The sequence below is a fragment of the Budorcas taxicolor genome, chromosome 8 (assembly GCF_023091745.1).
Source record: "Budorcas taxicolor isolate Tak-1 chromosome 8, Takin1.1, whole genome shotgun sequence".
In the NCBI taxonomy this organism is placed as follows: domain Eukaryota; kingdom Metazoa; phylum Chordata; class Mammalia; order Artiodactyla; family Bovidae; genus Budorcas; species Budorcas taxicolor.
Window position 1 is genome coordinate 26,529,021 of NC_068917.1, and position 22,683 is coordinate 26,551,703.

General features: G+C 41.1%; 1 protein-coding gene across 1 annotated transcript; it reads left to right on the forward strand.

Moving 5' to 3' along the window:
• The first annotated feature begins 612 nt into the window (after window positions 1-612).
• On the forward strand, window positions 613-1,173 carry LOC128052626 (interferon beta-2-like). The gene has a single exon (XM_052645207.1). The coding sequence runs from the start codon at window positions 613-615 to the stop codon at window positions 1,171-1,173; it is 561 nt and encodes a 186-aa protein (XP_052501167.1).
• Window positions 1,174-22,683: the final 21,510 nt, after the last annotated feature.

Genomic DNA, 22,683 nt, shown 5'->3' on the forward strand with positions numbered 1-22,683 from the left:
GATAGACTTAATCTTTACTTTGGTATAGTCTGGATAATTTGAGATTGCCAAATAAAGCAATAAATTAAAGTTGATAAAGAAATGCAATATCTTGCTGCTTATGGTTAAGGCCTAAAAAAATTCACACAAACTTACCTTATACAAAAAATAAATTATTTTCTACAGTTGTTAAACTCTTAGAAATAAAGACCCTTTCACAAAATCTAACAATATGAAAAAAGAACAAGTAAGATCTTTTCCCAGTGAAAGAACCATGTAATAATTCAGTTCAAATGATTAGGCTTTTTTTTTAACATTTAGCAATTCGCTGAAAATTTACAAAAACATTAGAAATTCTCCCAGACTGTATATCTTTTCCCCTAATGCACATAAAATCAAAAAGCAAGGAGGTAAAAAGAAAAAGAGTTTTAGAGTTAACTAATCATTTAAACAACACAGGAGAACTAAAAGGGAGACTGGAAAGTGGGAAATTCCTCTCAAATAGAAAGAAGGGAGGGCCACCCTGTATAAGTAGCCCACACTCAAGGAGGAAGGACATTCACTCTGCAAACTCTTGAAGACTCAGCTTCAGGACCTTCTAGCAGAACAGGCAGCCCTGGGCCTGATTTCACCATGACCTACCGGTGCCTCCTCCAGATGGTTCTCCTGCTGTGTCTCTCCACCACAGCTCTTTCCAGGAGCTACAACTTGCTTCGATTCCAACAAAGGCGGAGCTCTGTGGTGTGTCAGAACCTCCTGTGGCAGTTACCTTCAACTCCTCAACATTGCCTCGAGTTCAGGATGGACTTCCAGGTTCCCGAGGAGATGAAGCAAGCACAGCAGTTCCAGAAGGAAGATGCTGTATTGGTCATGTATGAGATGCTCCAGCACATCTTCCATATTCTCACCAGAGACTTCTCCAGCACTGGCTGGTCTGAGACCATCATTGAGCACCTCCTTGTGGAACTCTATGGGCAGATGAATCGTCTGGAGCCAATCCAGAAGGAAATAATGCAGAAGCAAAACTCCACTATGGGAGACACGACCGATCTTCACCTGCGGAAATATTACTTCAACCTCGTGCAGTACCTCGAGTCCAAGAAGTACAACAGGTGTGCCTGGACAGTCGTTCGAGTGCAAATCCTCAGGAACTTTTCTTTCCTGAGGAGACTAACAGGTTACCTCCGTGACTGAACATCTCCCCGCTGTGGCTCTGGGAAGGGACAACGTGACTTTGAGGTGAGACTCTTCAGCAGCAGAGGCTCTTGAAGTAAATGATGATGCAATGCACTGGATTTCAATGGACAGTTAAAGACTAAGTTGTTTTTAAATTGATTTATGTGTTATTTATTTATTTAAACTTTTATATGGGAAATAAATTATTTATGAAGCAAAATTGAACATGGCAGTTTCAATGTCAACTTGATTTATGTGACAACACATATTAAAAATTGGTGAGCACCCTGGAGGCATTTACTGCAGAACAAGTCTGCAGAATAGTAGTTTCCAGCCCCTGCCTTTGAGGAATTTAAAATAGAAGACATGTGGAATGTCCAAATTATAGGCATACTCTCCACGTAACCGTACAGTTTACCTGCTCTTGTCTCCTTCACTTCTTTAAATGTATCAGACAGCTCATGCTGTAGGGCCCTGCTATATGATTTGGGGTTCTTTTGTCTTTTTTACAAATGGAGGAAAATGTACACCACCTTACATTTGAGAGTCTTACACAGTAAGCCTTCTTGATGTCAATAAATTTGGGGCAAATTCCATTCAGTTTATAAAATTCTTACTACAAAAAATGAAAAATTCGGACCTTCTAAATGGCCTTAGTTTCTTGTACACTTCAACCCTCATTTCCAACAATGTAGTCCTGTGAAAGAGGTTTCAGGAACATGAGTTAAAAATTACTTAAGAGGGTCACGGGGTCATTAAAAACTGTCAGATATGGTAATCCCTCAATTAAAAATAAGTGAAAAGTAATCTTGAGGGTTAGCCCTCCCATGGCCCCATAGCGGATAGTGTCATCGCGGCCGCTGTGTTCCACTTTGTACCCAACGCCCTCCCATAGTCCCACAGCGAATAGTCTCTGAGCCACCGCGGGATTCCACCGTGTTCGCAACTCCCCTCACCTCCCCACCCCCAATCCCACATCGTAGTAAAGCCGATAGTCTCATCACGGACACTGTGTTCCACTATGCTCCAATTTGCGGAACACTCTCCCATCGACTCACTGCAAATCGTCTCCTAGCCACCGCGGGATTCGACCGTGTGAGCAACGCCGCAGCAGGTTCCCACAGCGAATAATCCATCTCTTAGCCGCCGCGCTCCTTGTGCGCAACGCCCACCCGCCCCCACCAACCCCACAGAACCAAAAGTGTCACCGCTGCCGCTGTGTTTCACTTTGTGCACAACGGCCTCCCACCGTTCCACAGCGAATAGTTTCCTAGCCCGCGCGATTCCCGCGTGTTCCCAATGCCCGCCGCTCCCCACCTCCTATCATGGTGGTACAGCCAATAGTCTCATCGCAGGTATCTTCTTTCACTTTGTCAGCAGCGCCCCCCCAGCGTCCGGTAACCAATCGTTTCATGCCCACCTTCTAGTTTCACTTTGGGCACAACGCTGTCCATCCTCGCATCGCCAATAATCCCATCACCGAGGCCGTGTCCCTTTCTCTGAGCTGTGGGTTCCCTTCGCCGGAAGAGAGCCCCAACCAGTAAAATCAGCCTCATCTCGCTCAGAACTCCCGCCTTGGGGGTTCTTTTCCTCAAACATGGCCTGGTTCAGGTTGACATTTGGAAAGAAAGCGGCCATTTGGAAAGAAGGCGATCTTTCCGAAAATGCAATATTCTCGCTCCCTACTCAGGACAGCGGAAACAAGGCCTTTTCCATAAAAGGGCTAATAATATGCGCACCCTTGAATCAGTGCCCCTATAAAAAGCTCTGTGGAAACTGCGTCCTGTCTCTCCAGCAGCCCAACGAGAGTCAGCTGCAAACTCTCCCAAGACTGCGATTCGAAAGCAGAAGCGATCGAACCACAGCCGTGCACGCTCTAGCGGTCGCCTGGAGAAGAAGGCGGTCAGCGGTTCCATTTCAGCGCTCTTTGTTCATCGTTGCGCGGTGCTCGCGCGCCCCCTCCCGGCCGTCTGCAGAAGCACTGACATTCTCTTTGGCCCACATCCACTTGCTGGTGGAAGGAGCTGCTGCATCCCTGCCTGCTCTCTTCGCTGGAAGGAGCCTGGGATCCACCGCCAGAAACACAGGGAAATCTTCAAACACCTGAAACAGATGCAAAGGATCCGCTCTCAGTCGCGCCTAAAGGACAGAGCCACTTCAGATTTCCTTGGAAAAGAAAGAAGATCACTCCAGTGCAGATGACTCAAGGCCCCTGCTACCACTATCTGATGCTCCAGCAGAGCTTCCAACTCTTCACTACGGAGGACAGCCGTGCTACTTGGAACAACTCTCTGCTGGATAAACTCCTCTCCAGCCCGGATCAGAGCCTGAAACAATTGAAGCCGATGGAAGAAGACAGTCTGTGCTGTTCTCACTTTGGACGCCCTGCCCGGGAGTATTTACATGGCATCCATCTCTACCTCAGGGAACAGGAATACAGCCATTTTCCCCGAGAGGCTCTCACAGTGAAAATTAAAAGTGCCTTTCCCTCATATAAGAATCCTCAAGAAACCTCCACCAATAAAGATGTTTATATTTGTAACACTCGCTAATGTATTACATTATTTTTTGCTTCTTGCTCCAGAGCAATTGTACTCATAATTCTTCAGGCATTGAAAAACGTCTGAAATGAAAATCATGATTTTCCAGAAACTGGTGTGGACAGCAGAACAGAATGTCTTTTATTGTATAAAGATCTTTTGATCATCATTGAAAAGATCTCTTGATGTCTAAGGGGCTGGTATTTTCTATACTCAACATTCAGAGTTTCTTTCTTATGGACAAGTTTTCAGAATCCTCAGTTCTTAAAGATCTTTCTCAGTTAATTCTAGGTGCTATAGAGGTAAAGAATAAATTGTAAGAATTTTCATCATAATAGAAACTTATCTTTCCTTCTCTGAAGAGCACAATGCAGGCCTTCTGGATCAGGTGAATCTTCTGGTTTGCTCACATTCAAAGACTGATTCGGGGACATGGGTACATTCTGTTTTGTGGCTTTTTCCATCATCAACACGTGACTCCAAGTTTGTCTGTGGTACTTGAATCTACTACACTCAGCAGTAAAGGGATGAAGTCTGGAGGCTCACAGGGGATGTTTCCAAGGGCCAGGACTATACAGGACAAGAGCATTTCCTCTCACATTCCATGGCCTGCATTTACTCTCATGGGAATCTCATTGCAAGCAAGTTGGGAAACTATTGGGTGAGAATGGATGAAGAGATAAGTTCAGGGTGCTGACTTTCAACAATGCCCAACACGAAAGTTGCAGGTTAAGATTTTTGGGGGCAAAATGAGGACTGCAACCCAGGAGATAGCACATCAGATTGCTCTGAGAAGCTGTTCCAAAGAGGCACAGGGGAATATATGTGATTTTGGTGAACGGAGAGTATATGTAATCATGCACCTATTTTTTTGTAGAAGTTTTCTGCTAGCGTCGTGAAGGTTTCTTGGAGTCACCAGAAGCAGTTGTCACCATGAAGGATTTTTGTGCTTTTCTAGATATGAGGAGATAGAAGAATTGGGTTCATAAAATGGGCTCCTGAAAATAGCTCACCTTCTGAAGACTTGTTCTGCCAGTTTCCCCTGCTCACAGCATGCCTCACTTCTGCTTTCCACCCTAGATTCCTTTCCAGGGGTGTTAAAAATCAGCAGCTGCAAGAGAACATGATTTAATCCCTGTAGGTAGATGGCAAGTGCCAATGGCACGTGCTAGTTTGTTCTTGACAGGGCATGAGACCATGTTTGATGTTGAGCAGAACAAGTAATGTTCTTGCTTGCACACACTTTGTTAAAATACAATCTGACCCAAATGCTTTTTGTCCAAGTTCAGCTTTGGGGAGAATGACAAGAAAGCCAGTCATAGTTCACAGCATCATCGACTGTTTGAAAGAAACGTCCAAGCTGATCCCCGAAGGCATTGCCCACAGGAAAATATCCACAGTGTAGACACATTATAGGCTGTTTTCTTACTACCTGAGGGAGACAAGAAAAGAATAATCAGGCAGTTCCTTGCAACTACTTGAGGATGACTGAAGAAAATGAGATGAGTGAATCTTCCATTTGGGTCCAGGCCCAAGAGCCTCATCCTGATCATCTAAATATTGGAAATGGAAAATTGAAGCCAGTCTTCCTAAAATATTTTCAAAAACTATCTCACACATGCTGTGTGTGTAGACCAAAAAAACCCCAAAATTTTTGTATCAATAAAGAGTTAAGAATTAAAATTAATTGCAACTGATGAAACAGTATATAAAATATTTGACACATTATTATACTTAGTGTATTAATCATCACCAACAGTCACTTAACTAGTCTTCCTGTTATCCTGCTGATGAGGTAACATTTATGGTGCAGGAAAGTGAATAATACAGGATAAGATAGCAATTCAAGTAAACGTCTGCCTTTCACCCTTTCATGTTAAAGTGGCAACACATGTGTACACTTATTTACTATACATTGTACAAGTGTGTGTATATACATACACCCATATTGTTGTTCGGATGCTAAGTTGTATCTAACATTTTGCCATCCCATGAAGTGCAAAATGCCAGGCTTCCCTGTCCTTCATTATCTCCCAGAGTTTACTCAAACTCATATCCATTGAATCAGTAAATGCCAAGCAACCATCTCATCCTCTGTGACCCCCTTCTCCTCCTACCCTCAATCTTTCCCAGCATCAGGGTCATTTTCAGTGGGTCGTTTTCTTCTCAGCAGGTGGCCAAAGTATTAGAGCTTCAGCTTCAGCACCTGTCCTTTCAATGCATACTCATGGTTGACTTCCTTTAGGATTGACTGGTTTGATCTCCTTGCTGGCCAAGGGACTCTCAAGAGTGTTCTCCAGCACCACAGTTTGAAAGAATCACTTCTTCAGCACTCAGCCTTCTTTACGGTCCTTCTTTATGGTCTCACATCCATACATGACTACTGGAATAACCATAGCTTTGACTACATGGACCTTTATCAGCAACATGATATCTGTTTTTTAACACACTGTCTAGGTTTGTCATAAATTTTCTTCCAGGGAGAAAGAATCTTTTAATTTAGTGGCTGCAGTCACCATCCATAGTGATTTCGGACCCCGAGAAAATAAAATCTCACACTGTTTCCACTTTTTCCCCATCTATTTTCCATGAAGTAATGAGACTGGATGCCATGATCTTTGTTTTGGGAACGTTGATACATGTGTATATGTATATTTATTTGGGGGGATCTGGTTTAGCCATGCCTCAAATTAATTCTCTAAAAAGGTGGTTACTTTTGATCAGGGAAACAACAGATGTCCCTTATTTTTAAAATTATACACTATTTGTAGCTCATGATGAACAAATATATTAGAGTCAAGTGTGTTTCATCAAGAAAAATAATAAAACAACAGAAAATTATTTCAGTTTATGGAAGTGAAAAAAAGGATAGGTTTAATGTATGAAATTGATAAATTGGAAAAAATGATATTGTCATTAAAATGTCCATAGCTAAGGATATAAAGAAAGTGAAAAGTGAAAGTGAAGTCACCCAGTCGTGTCCGACTCTTTGCGACCCCATGGACTAGTAGCCTACCAGGCTCCTCCCTCCATGGGATTCTCCAGGCAAGAGTACTGGAGTGGGTCAAATGTATGCAACGATGAACAATCCATTTTTTTCCATTATTGAAAACAAAGGTGAATATGTGGATCTAAGAACATAGATTTTACATGACTAGAATGAGAATTTGTTTTCTCTTCACTTCTGTATTTGTTACTTTGTGTTTAAATTGGCAGAACAGCAAAATGTTCTTTAATTTCCAATTTCCTGCCTTGTTGCCAGGTGGTGTTCAGAGACCAATATAGTCAATCTCTAAGCCAGTATTTGACTACAGCCCATAGATGGCAGTGTAACTCCAGTTCATGTATCATTTGTTACGACTGCATCACTCACTAGTCAAGAAAGACTCCAAAGCTGAGGACCTGAACACAGAGAAGGAAGGTTGCCTCAGATCTTCATTCTCTCAGTACTTTAGCATGGTCCTTGCTCCAGTCCATCACTAGGTAACAGATCCCTGAAGCAAGGCCATGAAAGACTTCCAGGAACACATGGAGAGCCTGGTGTGATGAAGTAACCCCTGGCGCTTAAACTCTCTCCCCTCAGGCCTAACTTGACTCACCTGCTTTCTTGGTTAAAGCTTCTAGGCTAGCCAACAAAGTGGAAGAGTCTATGTGATACTCAAATAGATTTCTCCATTGTTTCCTTAGTTGTACATGTACTTGGATGCAGTCTTGATAGAAGTTTTGAAGAATAGGTCAGGAGACATGATGTCTAATGATGGCAACAGTCATCATTCAAAAAGATTTTGACTCCCAGGATGAGAACTGTCTTCAGAGCAAGTTTACAAGCTAGATAAGAATATGAAACTCATTGCTATATTCTCTTATGCTTCACCTTAAAGTGAGAATTGTTTCATTCAAGTTGATTAGGGCCTTATTGACCACAGGACCCCCCAAAATTTGCAATCATCACATTTGGAATTCATGGCACTCATTTTGCAAACTGCATCCAACTTTCCATCATTCTCAGTGCATTCAAAATTAATGTATTTTTATTTTCTTAAATAAACAATTTATTTTCATTTAACTTTTAGACATTTCCCTTTGTTTATACTTGAATATAGCTTCACATGCATTTCTATTCCTATCAAGTCTCTTGTGAACATTTACTGTGTTGATTAAAGCAACAGTCCTAGTAAGAACTAGAAGTGAATAGTCACATCAGTGGAAGTTGCTTTAAAAAGTTTATTATTATTTTGGCTATGCCACATGGTATATGAGCCCTTAGTTCCCTGACCGGGGATTGAACCCAGGCCCAAGCAGTCAAAGTGCTGAGTCCTAACCATTGAATGGCCAAGGAAGTCTCAAATTACTTTAAATTTTGCAGTTTTAGTTGTTCAGTTTTTCATTCAAGGATTCAGAGAAACTCTAAATTGATTTAACATTATATATTTGCTTTAAATAAATGACTATTGGAGAACTGAAGGGAGAATGACAAGGGTCAAAAAACATGTAAAAGTTACATTAAAGGTAAAGCATAAATTCAATACATTTGAGACCTAACCTCATAAAGGTTAAAATAATAGTCTGTGAAACTTGCAAGAATCTGTTGATTGATTAAAGCACAAACTCCACTATTACTTTGAAGAGGAAAAAAACTTAAAATCAAATAATACTAAATACTTAATACCAAAACAAGGACAACACAGAGGCAGGCCAAAACAGAGCAAGAAAATACAATACAGGAAATAATTAGAGGTGGCAATGTTAATGTCTCCGAGATCTTTGCCATTAATATCAATATTGATATACTTGAGAATTACAGAAATAAAGACAGTAAATTTGAGAAAAGTTCAATATACATAAGAAACACATTGAATTTATAATTAAATATAAAAGCGCTTGAGCTAAATTTCAAATGGTATAAACACTGAGAAAAGAATGTAATGTTATGAAGCAACGTGAACAGAAACACGGCGGCACTGGTTTCCCCTGAGTGCTGTGCTTGAGCTGAGTCGCTTCAGTTGTGCCTGACTCTTTGTGACCCCATGGAGCACAGGCTGCCAGGCTCTTCTGTCCATGGGATTCTCCGGGCAAGAATCCTGGAGCGGGTTGCCATGCCCTCCTCCAGGGGAGTTTCCTGACCAGGGATCAAACTGGTGTCTCCTCTGTCTCCTGAACTGGCAGACAAGTTCTCTACCATTAGCTCTACCTGGGAAGCCCAGTACAATGCTGCTAGTCTGTAAAAAGCCATATAGAAAATTAATAAAGAGAAGAATTGAAAGTATGAGTAGAAGAGGAAGTTTGTGATGAAGACTCTTGAGCCCTTAACTTAGAATAGGAAATATAACTTGCTTCAAATATTTATAAACCATTCATGAAAATTATCATACCTTAGACTTCACAGAGATATCCATAATTCTTCCAGGGCAAAAATATTTGTATAAGTTGTGTGCTCAGATCACAATGCCTGCAATTAATTTTAAACAATTATTTTAGAGCATCATTTAGAGATTTAACATCATGCCGATAAATTATATCAGGTCAAAATTGAAACATAAAATAAGAAATTTAGTAAGTTATGGAAATTAAATCACTATTCCTCAAACTTCCAGAAGCAAAGTTGCACACTGAGATCAATTCATATCCTGGAAACATGAATTGAAAATAGATTGGCCTCATTCATTAATTCAACATGAATATTTAAATACCATTAATGGAAATAGTATAAGAAAATATCTGTCAAATGCCCACCTGTGAATAACCATAATCTGACCATCTGTCATTCTCTAGAGTAAAACTAGATGTTATAAAGAGAGTGGCTAGTTCAGCTCATAATTCAGTCATCATCCATGTGCTTCCCCTCAGATCAATCACTGTGCACACAGCAGAGGCGCTTGTCACATAGCATATTACAGAGACTACAAAGACTGCAACAGAGAATATTTTAAAATGTATACTCCAAAGTTCAGACTTCATCAAAGTCATCATCTTGCTGTTTCACTAAGGATCTTCTTAAGTGAAAGTGTCCTTTTTTTAACATTTCAAGTATATTGTGGGTAAAAATATGACAATTACTAGGACACTGAGGTGCCACTGCTTTGATCGACATGAAGCCTCCAGCAATATTGCTCTAATATAGAATGCATTATTGCTCTATATTAGAGCAATATTGCATAAGAACCTGGAATGTTAGGTCCATGAATCAAGGCAAATTGGAAGTGGTCAAACAGGAGATGGCAAGAGCGAACATCAACATTTTAGGAATCAGCAAACTAAAATGGACTGGAATGGGTGAATTTAGCTCAGACGACCATTATATCTACTATTGTGGGCAAGAATCCCTTAGAAGAAATGAAGTAGCCATCATCATCAACAAAAGAGTCCAAAATGCAGTACTTGGATGCAATCTCAAAAATGACAGAGTGATCTCTGTTTGTTTCCAAAACAAATCATTCAATATCATGATAATTCAAGTCTATGCCTCAACCAGTAATGCTGAAGAAGCTGAAGTTGAACGGTTCTATGAAGACCTACAAGAACTTTTAGAACTAACACCCGCAAAATATGCCCTTTTCATTATAGGGGACTGGAATGCAAAAGCAGGCAGTCAAGAAACACCTAGAGTAACAGGCAAATTTGGCCTTGGAGTACATAACGAAGCAGGGTAAATGCTAATAGAGTCTTGCCAAGAGAACGTACTGGTCATAGCAAACACCCTCTTGCAACAACAAAAGAGAAGACTCTACACATAGACATCACCAGATGGCCAACACCAAAATCACACTGGTTATATTCTTTGCAGCCAAAGATAGAGAAGATCTATACTGTCAGTAAAAACAAGACCGGGAGCAGACTGTGGCTCAGATCATGAATTCCTTATTGCCAAATTCAGATTTCAATTGAAGAAAGTAGGGAAAACCACTAGACCATTCAGGTATGACCTAAATCAAATCCTTTACAATTATATAGTGGAAGTGAGAAATAGATTTAAGGGACTGGATCTGATAGACCGAGTGCCTGAAGTACTGTGGACAGAGGTTCGTGACATTGTACAGGAAACAGGGAGTAAGACCATCTCCAAAAAAAAAGAAATGCAAAAAAGCAAAATGGCTGTCGGAGGTGGCCTTACAAATAGCTGTGAAAAGAAGAGAAGCCAAGAGCAAAGTAGAAAAGGAAAGATAAAGCCATCTGAACGCAGAGTTCCAAAGGATAGCAAGGCGAGAGAGAAAAGCCTTCCTCAGTGATCAGTGCAAAGAAATAGAGGAAAACAATAGAATGGGAAAAGCTAGAGATCTTTTCAAGAAAATTAGAGATACCAAGGGAACATTTCATGCAAAGATGGGCTCAAAAATGGACAGAAATTATATGACCCTAACAGAAGCAGAAGAGGTGTCAAGAATACACCGAAAAGAAAAAAAGAACGTGAAGTCACTCAGTCGTGTCCGATTCCTTGTGACCCTGTGGACTGTAGCCTACCAGGCTCCTCTGTCCATGGGATTCTCCAGGCGAGAATACTGGAGTGGGTTGCCATTTCCTATTCCAGGGAATCTTCCTGATCCAGGGATTGAACCTGGGTCTCCCACATTGCAGGTAGATGCTTTAATCTCTAAGGCACCAGGGAAGCAGAACTATACAAAAAAGATCTTCACAACCCAGATAATCACGATGGTGTGATCACTCACTTAGAGCCAGACATCTTGGAATGTGATGAAGTCAAGTGGGCCTTAGAAAGCACCACTATGAACAAAGCTAGTGGAGATGATGGCATTCCAGTTGAGCTATTTCGAATCCTGAAAGATGATGCTTTGAAAGAGCTGCACTCAATATGCCAGAAAATTTGGAAAACTCAGCAGTTGCCACAGGACTGGAAAAGGTCAGTTTTCATTCCAATCCCAAAGAAAGGCAATGCCAAAGAATGCTCAAACTACCACACAATTGCACTCATCTCACACAACAGTAAAGTAATGCTCAAAATTCTCCAAGCCAGGCTTTAGCAATACATGAAGTCTAAACTTCCAGATGTTCAAGCTGGTTTTAGAAAAGGCAGAGGAACCAGAGATCAAATTGCCAACATCCGCTGGATCATTGAAAAAGCAAGAGAGATCCAAAAAAAATCTACTTCTGCTTTATTGACTATGCCAAAGCCTTTGACTGTGTGGATCACAATAAACTGTGGAAAATTCTGAGAGAGATGGGAATACTAGACCACTTGACCTGCCTCTTGACAAACCTGTATGCAGGTCAGGAAACAACAGTTAGAACTGGACATGGAACAACAGACTGGTTCCAAATAGGAAAAGGAGTACGTCAAGCCTGTATATTGTCACCCTGCTTATTTAACTTATATGCAGAGTACATCATGAGAAACACTGGACTGGAAGAAACACAAGCTGGAATCAAGATTGCTGGGAGAAATATCCATAACCTCAGATATGCAGATGACATGACACCACCCTTATGGCAGAAAGTGAAGAACTAAAGAGCCTCTTGATGAAAGTGAAAGAGGAGAGTGAAAATGTTGGCTTAAAGCTCAACATTCGGAAATCTAAGATCATGGCATCCGGTCCCATCACTTTGTGGCAAATAAATGGGGAAACAGTGAAAACAGTGGCTGACTTTATTTTGGGGGGCTCCAAAATCACGGCAGATGGTGACTGCAGCCATGAAATTAAAAGACGCTTACTCCTTGGAAGGAAAATTATAAACAACCCAGACAGCATATTAAAATGCAGAGACATTACACTACCAACAAAGGTCCATCTAGTCAAGGCTATGGTTTTTCCAGTGGTCATGTATGGATGTGAGAGTTGGACCAAAAAGAAAGCTGAGTGCCGAAGAATTGATGCTCTTGAACTGTGGTGTTGGAGAAGACTCTTGAGAGTCCCTTGGTCTGCAAGGAGATCAAACCAGTCCATCCTAAAGGACATCAGTCCTGGATGTTCATTGGAAGGACTGATGTTGAAGCTGAAACTCCAATACTTTGGCCACCTGATGTGAAGAGCTGACTCATCTGAAAAGACCCTGATGCTGGGAAAGATTGAGGGCAGAAGGAGAAGGGGATGACAGCGGATGAGATGGTTGGATGGCATCACTGACTCAATGGACATGAGTTTGGGTAAACTCTGGGAGATGCTGATGGACAGGGAGGCTTGGCATGCTGCAGTCCATGGGGTCGCAAAAAGTCGGACACGACTGAGTGACTGAACTGAACTGAAGCCTCCTGAATAAAGAGGGAACCGGGTTACCCACCCTGGGTCATAGAAGGAACAAGGGACAGTTTGAGGAGGGACTGAATGTGATTCTTAAGACACAGACTAGAGGTGGGAGGGAGATGAGTGGAGAAAAGCCCAGGTCATGGACTCAGGTGCCTGCCTGGGGCCTGTAAGAACCGGAGCGCCTTCAAGGGTTAGTGCAGAACCACATACATCATGGGAGGTCAATCTGCATATGTGGAATCTAGGATCCTGGAGTAGGATGAGGAAGGGAGAGTAAGTTTTCTACATTTGGCCACTCTTGCGAAAAGAGTCCCCTGAACTGTTCAAAATGAGGCAAAAAATAGCAAGGCAGGCTGCGGATTGCAGAGACAGCTAAGAGATCTGAGAACCAGTAGCTGCCATGATAAATGTGACTCTAAAGAAGTAAAGAGGGTTTCTTAAGCTTATTTATATATATTAAACACACATGTCATTGCTAAACTTTTAAATAATTCATACAAAGAAAAGCCTACCCTTGACCTCTAGGAGAATGCACCCTATTCCTATACTGTTAACAATTTAATGGGTATCCTTCTAGACATTTTCATATGTAGTTAATAAATCTATACATATGGACATATTAAAAGATATCACAAAAATATCATTTTTTATAGACTTCAGTTTCTCATTTATATTTACCCGCTAATAGATCTTTGAGATTTTTCTTCATTAGTGCTTAAAATTAGATTGTCTAGTTATAAATTCCTGCATTGTGTCTTAACTGCAATAACTAACTACAATAACTGTCTTAACTAAGATAATCATAAAAGCTCCTCTTGAAAGTGTGGTAAGATTAATTGCTTTAATTTATAGCACATGCTCTGCATGGTACCAGACACTTCCCAAGTGCTCCTTACGTATTAATTCTTTGGGTTTGAATCTGGTTAGAAGATTATTTCCTGAGGTTCTGGGTCTGTGGTCAGGAAGTTCCCAGAGAGCTGTTCAGAGACAGATTCCTGCAGCTCACCCACCGCACAGTGAGAGAAGAAATAGCCATTCACTGGGATGATGAGGCCAAGCAGGTTGCAACAATACCCAGAGTTCTAGATGGAAACATCCCTACATGGCACACAGGCCAGCTGTTTACAAGGACTCATTCCCACCCTCACTGGATTCTTGTTTCTCCTAGAGTTTAGGAGCTCAGAGTTTCAGCCAGGAAAACATAGGCATCTGGCAGGCAGTCAGACGGAACCTCTGCTCTGTGCACTCAACTCAGCCAGGAGGCCAGGCCAGAGGGGATTCCCAGGCTGGATCCTGAAATCCTTTTTGGCAGCTTGCATTTAGTTTCCTTTTCACTTGTTGCATCAACTCCGTTGTTATTTTTGCCTTCTGGGGTTCATTACACAATCTCTGATGATGTAACAAAACTCAAGTCAGTTGTCGTTTTGAGTATGTAGATGGCTTTGCTTTGGGCTGTTTCACTTTAAGGAAGATTCAGAAACTGCCTCAGAGACAGGAAACTAACCCAGAACCCACACAGTGGGACTTGCTCACGTGTCAGCAGAGGGGGGCCTCTGAGGCTTGTTCAGCAGCTGCAGCCAATGTGTTGTCCCTTTTAACCGTTTTCTCAGTCTTGGGTTAGCCTGATAGTGATTTTGAGAATTAAAGTCCAGCTCAGAGAACGGTCTGGGATCTGAAGCAAATGCAGGCTTGATGCAGACAGGCATCTTCTGGAAGGGCCAGTCTGAGTGTCCAGCAGCAGCGGGTCCTGGCAGCAAACAGTGAAAAGAAGGCCTGCGCTGCTCCTGCCTGTTCCTAGGCCATCGACCCTCTGATGGGAGCATTCTGAGAGTGACAAGGGTGCAGAGTGTGGGATCTTCTGGTTGGGTATGTTCTGGAGGAGGTAGGAGAGCTAGGCAGAGAGGCCTTCAGCCAAGTACCTAGTTCCAGCTGCATCCTGATTGAGCTAGAAAAAAATTGCACAATGAGTCTATCCAAGGCCTGTGGCAAGATGTCCAGGGTGCGAGAAAGGGCAAGAGAGAAGAACTGCAACCAGGAGCACTTAGATCCCTCTGCATGCTGTCCCTCTCCACACCAGGTGGGAGGCCTGAGGAGGGGCTCTGGGCCCACCAGCTGTTGGCTGTGAGCACAGGGCAACCCCAACCTGGGCACAGTCAGCCTCAGGTGCTGAGAGAGGGCGAGAGCAAGTCCGCAGCTGGAAGGTGGGAAGACACGCTCTTCCCTCAAGCTGGAGACGGACTTTGCATTGTGGTCCTGAAGCTTCACAGGAGCTCTCTAGGTTGCTGAGCAAAATGTCTCCTGTCTAGTTAGGCCTATTTTTAAATTTTGTATGAAGTGAAGTGAAGTCGCTCAGTCGTGTCCAACTCTTTGCGATCCTGTGGACTGTAGCCTACCAGGCTCCTCCCTCCATGGGATTCTTCAGGCAAGAGTACTGGAGTGGGGTGCCATTTCCTTCTCCAGGGGATCTTCCCGACCCAGGGATCAAGCCCGGGTCTCCCGCATCCCAGGCAGACGCTTTACCCTCTGAGCCACCAGGGAAGCCCTAAATTTTGTATACGTTTATACAAATGGTCTATGTTTTCTTTTGAGTTGAGTTTCTCTTACTCACTACTATGTTTGTGTGTTTATTGTGTTTCGTACATCTTATTAACAAACCTACTATAAGCATAGATAACAACTTATTTACTTATGCCATTTTAAAGGATATTTAGGTCATTTTGTGTTTGGTACTGTTATCTATAGTGCTAGTATAAATATTCTTTAGTTATATCCTGACGTATATTCACTTGATTTTTTTCCAGGGTGATTGCTGGACTTACTAGGTCATAGGCTATGCATATTTCAGCTTTGCTACAAAATAGTTTTTAAAGCACAATTTCATACACCATATAGCGGTTGCTCTATACGATCATCACACATGTTCAGTCCTTTGAAATTTTTATTTGCAGACAATATATTTGTTTATTTAAAAATTTGAAAATCCAACCAAGTGCTTTTAGATATAGCATTTGTAAAGTTAGCAGGATTAAAAACCAAAATTATTTTGATATGTGTTTGTGTATGAAATGCAAGGAAGATCTGGTCCATTAAATGGTAGAAAAATTTAATGAAAAAAGTGTTTCATTCATTCTTGCAACAACAATAAATAATAAATATGTTGGAAAAAATCTCAGAAAGAATATGAAAAGTATATATCAAGCCAGTAGCAAAAGTTTATTGAGAGACTTTTTAAAAATAGTCCAATAAATTGGCAGCATTTGCTTCTTTTGTTTATAAAGTGGTTAAGAAACATTTGCTAAATATTTGCTCACTCAATGACAGTGTGAGTCTCAGTAGCAGGTGACCTTGGCAGTCTCTATTGTAGACTCTGTATTCCCTTCTCACGGATGCTGACCACCTCATCACATGCTTACATGTCTTTTGCTCACTCAGAAGAAGAATTAGTTGGGCAAGTTGCTTAATCCTTATTGATGATCAAGGTGGAAAAAAAGACAATCTCAATGTAACAGAGAAAGCTTCAATTCTTCATTAGTTTCTGGCCATCTAATTTTAATCAAATTTCAATTATACACTTGTCCTTAGAGGCCAAAAGGGAAGGTAATTGGGCCTGTCAATGCTACATTCAAAAGGATTAAAGTCTAGGGCTTCCCTGGTGGGCCAGTGGTTAAGAACCCACCTGCCAGTGCAGGGGACCTGGGTCCCAGCCCCGCTCAGGGAGGATGACATGTGCTGAGAGGCCCCTGCGCCTGTGCCCCACAACTACTGAGCTGGGCCCTGGAGTCTGTGCTCTGCAGCAGGAGAGAGCTCCGCAGGGAGAAGCCCGAGCAGCTCAGCCCACGCTTGCTCCAACTGGAGAAAGCCCGCCTGCTGCCACAAAGAGCCAGTCCAGTCACAAACTATTATTAAAAATTACCTAGTCTACACTTTAGGAAGAACTCCTAATGCCTGTCCCTCCCTCCGACCCCTCCCACACACACTCTGGTTGTAGCAACTTTTTATTTAGTTTCTTATTTTTGGTTCTGAGACTTGTGGGATCTTAGTCCTCTGACCAGAGATGGAACTCGGGCCTCCTGCCCTGAAAGCAGAGTCCCAACCACTAGATCTCCGGGGAATTCCCAGATCTCCTTCGTTTTTTACCTAATATTCTTTTTCTCTTCTGGGATGTCATTTAGGATGCCCCGTTACCTTTAATTGCCACATCTTCTTGGCCACCTCTGACTATGACAGTTTCTCAGTAGTAGACATTTTATGTTATTGTCAATGGTATCATTTTTAAATGTCATTTTCCAAGTTTTAATTGCTCATATAAAAAGAAGCGGGTGACTTTTAATATTGATCTTGTTTTCCTACTGCTCCCTCCATCTTGAGCTGTGTTGGTCACCGTGGAGCCGACAGCCCCATGTGGCCAGCTGAGCACTTGACTAGTCCAGCCTGAGCTGTACTGTGACTAACATCATGTACTGTCTTTTGAAGGCACTATGGAAAAGAAGAATGTACCTATCTCACTAATAAGTTTATATTGGCTTATGTTGAAATGATAACATTTAGATATATTGTGTTAAATAAAATATACTGTTAAAATTAACTTGTTTCTTTTTATTCTTTTGATGGGGCTACCAGAAAAATTTAAATTACACAGGTTTGGCTTGCATTATATTTATTCTGGTCATTGCTGATTTTGAATGAAATTAATAAACCTGAAAATGCTGCATTTATCAACCCAGATTAGTTAATAATGAAAGAATACATTTACCGGTTGGAAAGTTGGAATCCTTGCAAGAAAAAAAAGGAAAAAAATCACGCTTTACTTTCACTATTAAAATACTGGTATATTTCCTTTAATTAGTTTTTTTCTCTACATGTTTTTACATAGTTACATCATATGTATAATTTTATGCCCTGATTTTGAATATAACTAAGTGCTTTTTATTTTGTAATCACACAATATGTGTTCATTATAGGAAAAAGTTTAAAAGTGAGAAAAGAAAGCTAAACATTTAGTAACATTTATTTTATTCTTTCATGCAGATAAAGTGCACTAAGTGATAAAAATGCCTAAGAATCCTATCTCCCAGATATTCTCTTTTATGGGAAAAAAATCCATGTACAAACAGTTCTAAAGGCACAAATTGAAAGAATTTTCCTCCTTGTTGCATTCTTATTCTAGGATATCTACTACCAATAGATGAGTGAAAGTGCCCAATGATAAAAAATTGCATGCATATATCAGCATATATGTGTGTATCTTTATTAATTTATAAAGTTAACAATAATATCATGTTCGTTATTAAGTTCAGTTCAGTCGCTCAGGCGTGTCTGACTCTTTGCGACCCCATGGACTGCAGCACCCCTGGCTTCCCTGTCCATCACAAACTCCCGGAGTTTGCTCAAACTCCTGTCCATCGAGTTGGTGATGCCATCCAACCATCTCATCCTCTGTCACCCCCTTCTCCCCTGACCTTCAATATTTCCCAGCATCAGAGTTTTTTACAAGGAGTCAGTTCTTTGCATCAGGTGGCCAAAGTATTGGAGTTTCAGCTCAGTATCAGTCCTTTCAATGAATATTCAGGACTAATTTCCTTTAGGATGGATTGGTTGGATCGCCTTGCAGTCCAAAGAACTCTCAAGAGTCTTCACCAACACCACAGTTCAAGAGCATCAATTCTTCAGCGCTCAGCTTTCTTTATAGTCCAACTCTCACATCCGTACGTGACTGTTGGAAAAACCATAGCTTTGACTAGACAGACCTTTGTTGGCAAAGTAATGTCTCTGCTTTTTAATATGCTGTCTAGATTGGTCATAACTTTTCTTCCAAGGACCAAGCGTCTTTTAATTTCCTGGCTGCAATCACCATCTGCAGTGATTTTGGAGGCCCCCCCCCCAAATAAAGCCTCTCAGTCTTTCCATTGTTTCCTTATCTATTTGCCATGAATTGATGGAACTGGATCCCTTGATCTTTGTTTTTTGAAAGTTGAGTTTTAAGCCAGCTTTTTCACTCTCCTCTTTCACTTTCATCAAGAGGCTCTTCAGTTGTTCTTCACTTTCTGCCATAAGGGTTGGTGTCATCTGCATATCTGAGGTTATTGATATTTCTCCCGGCAATCTTGATTCCAGCTTATGCTTCATCCTGCCTGGCATTTAGTGTGATATTGCTCTTTTTATTAAATATTTTTGAATGTATGTCTACATATAACCTGACCTTCCTTTTAATGGCTATAAAGTATTCCATTTTGGTCTGTATGATAATATTACTTTGTCAGTTCCCTACTGATGCATATTTAATTTGTCTTTTTCACTATGAACCGTATAATATAGACATCCTCAGTTTCCTAAAAGTAATTCCCCTTGATCAATATATGATATTTTTATATGCTGTTGATTTGCTTCATTTTTCCATATTGAAACTTCTCAATTAACAGATTTTTCCAAAACTTCTTATCTTGTGACTGTGTCTTATTCAACAAGAATTAAAGTTTTTTCCTTTATTTCTAATGATTTCTTGTCTATATATTACTTCATTTCTGCATTTGTCTAATATTGTTTATGTTGTTTTATGTAGTTTTTAAATATTTAAATACTCCTGTGGTAACACTAATTCAATCCATTTCATTTGCATGTATTTCTGGAAGGAATGATGCTAAAGCTGAAACTTCAGTACTTTGGCCACCTCATGCGAAGAGTTGACTCATTGGAAAAGACTCTGATGCTGGGAGGGATTGGGGGCAGGAGGAGAAGGGGATGATAGAGGATGAGATGCCTGGATGGCATCACTGACTCAATGGACGTGAATCTGAGTGAACTCCGGAAGTTGGTGATGGACAGAGAGGCCTGGCGTGCTGCGATTCATGGGGTCGCAAAGAGTCGGACACGACTGAGCGACTGAACTGAACTGGTATATTTTCATTATCTGTAGAGCTATTAGTCTGGCACCTTATTCTCTTTTTTCTAACAATAACCTGTATGAAATTTAATCTTAACACTACTATTCTGTTGCTTGATTTTACAAGAGTTTATGCTTCCTCAGTTTCTACAATAGAAGTAGTTCAGGGTGACTTTTCTAGTATGACAGAGCTCCCCCTTCTGCTGCTTCTGTAAAATGTTCAAAAATATGGCTGCTTGCTTTCTGAGTTTCCCACCTCTCACCTTGGTCTGGTCTTCTCTTTCCTTGTCTCTCCTGTTTATATCCTGCTAAAATTTGACCCCATTGTTAGCACTTACTCCTCAGTGTAGATCCATTTCCAAAGTGGAGCTGTGCCTGGTTGATTTGAACCTTGCTGGTCTCCTCGACTATTTCGCTGCCTTTCAGAGCTTACCGAGGTATCATCACAACTCAACAGCTATAACATTGAGCCAAAGCCCTTCCAGTTTCAGCTGCTGTTTTCAGACTGGCCCGGATGGCTTTCCAGTAAATACCTCTCTGCTACTTTGGGGTTCTTAGGTCCATTGCTTTCCTCTGCTTTCTCCCACATGGATGCTCCTCTCAGGCTGGTCCTGTGGCAACTGGTGGTTTGTCCTCATTTGCTTGCATTTTTGTGGCTCATGTCAATGAGTTCCATGCTCAGTAGGGTTCTTGTTTCTATCTGGTGGCAATGTCTGTTTCTTTGTGAGAACTCATAGAAATTTAACATTATACCGTCACCACTGTCATCTTCCCAGAATCATTCTTTGGATTGGTTGCTTTATCTTTTCCATTCTTCGTACTCTTCACTCATTTGAGGGAATGCCACAGGCATCTTTCCCACTCACCCAGTTTAGAAGGAAGCATGAATTGCTTCCTCTCTACTCCACATTGCATCAGAACAGCTCAAGCACAAATAGTTTCTTGGGAATACCTTGGACATCACCAATAGATAGTCCTCTCTGGGACATTTGGGAGATATAGTTTGTTCCACAAATTATAAAGATCAGAAGACAGGAGATCTATTGATGATGAGAAACCTGGAGGTCAGGAGTATACATTTACCCAGATACTTCCAGCCTCTATTTCAGTTTGGTACAATAGAAGTAATGTTCCTGTACACTAAGTAGACATTAAAATTATAATAACCAATGGTACTGATGTAACTGTAAAATGATGGAGCATTTCTCAGCTTCTGGTCCTGTCAGGAAATGAGAGATTTCACAGAAATGAATGAATTCTTCTCTACCACTAGCACCTAGGCCTACAATTAGGTAACCTCCTAACTATACTGCCTGCACTCATTCTGTTCTTTGTCCTTTACTTATCGCTTCCTGTAAAGAGATTTCTTTTTCCCCTCAAATCTAATGAAGTTACTTAGCCCCAGCAAAACCCTCCCATAGCTTCTACTGTTCTGAGGATAAAGAAAAACTTCTTCCATGGTCTTACAATCTGTGTGCTGTCTGGCTCTTGCCTGCCTTCTGGCCTCATCTCAGATCATTCACTGACCACTTTCTGACTTAGAAGTCACTCTGGCCTTCAGTCAGTCCTTTACCCCGACATGTGTCCTCCCACCACAAGGCCTTAGCACATGCCGTCCCATCTGACCTTCCTTCTGATTTTAGCTCCAGTGTCCTTGCCTCAGGACAGCCTTCTGTGATTTCTTCTACTACATTATGTCCTTATATCATAGGTGCCCACAAGACTAAGCGCCTCTGCTTTGTAACACTGGTTACCATTGCATTTTTGTGCTCTGCTCAGTTGCTCAGTCATGTCCAACTCTTTGCGACCCCATGGACTGTAGCGCACCAGTCTCCTCTGTCCACAGAATTTTCCAGGCAAGAATACTGGAGTGGGTTGTTCCTTCTGCAGGGGATCTTCCTGACCCAGGGATCAAACCTGCATCTCCTGTGTCTCCCTTACTGGATTCTTTACCTCTGAACCACTGGGGAAGCCCATTGCATTTTTACTTTTGTGTATGTCCTCGATTAATGTTCTTCTCTCCTGCTTAAGTATATAACCCAGAGTGAGGGTACAGTCTGCATCATCTCGTGCAACAGTTGCATATTGTGTAAATTTAGTAAATTCAGGTTGAAAGATAAGGCAAGTATTGCTAAAAACTGAAAATGATTAATTATTAAATAGCATACTTATAAGAACTTATTTTTATATTGAAATCTTTAAAAATATACTGTACATCTCCCCGTCTATATAAGCAGACATGAAAATTATAATTTGATTCTTTTTACTGATTCCTTTCTTATCAGCATCAGTACCTACACATAAACACAAAAACAGTCTCAGAAATATTGAACTAGAACCTTTTGTCTCAGTCCCCTGATTGCTTAATATTTTTCCCTCCATTTTCCTTCTAGATCTCTTCTTAAAGTTGGTATGTATTTGCATGAGAATGGAAAATCAGACTGGATTGTTACAAGTATATACAAAATAAAAATTCATTGACCCTCAATAATGGTCACAAAGGCCAACTACAAGAGGAACCATGGACTTTTATGCATGGCCTGTGTAACATTTATTTTGCCTGCTTAGAAATATTACTTAGTCTTTAGTTTTCAGTTATTTTCTGGATAGTTGAGATTAAGCAATATTTTCTTGGGCTCTGAATCACTGCAGATAGTGACTGCAGCCACGAAATTAAAAGACACTTGCTACTTGGAAGAAAACCTGTGACAAACCTAAATAGCATATTAAAAAGCAGAGACATCACTTTGACAATAAAGGTCTGTCTAGTCACGTATGGATGTGAGAATTGGACTGTAAAAACAGCTGAGCCCAGAATTATTGATGCTTTCAAATTGTAGTGCTGGAGAAGATTCTTGAGAGTCCCTTGGACTGCAAGGAGATCAAACCAGTCCATCCTAAAGGAAATCAG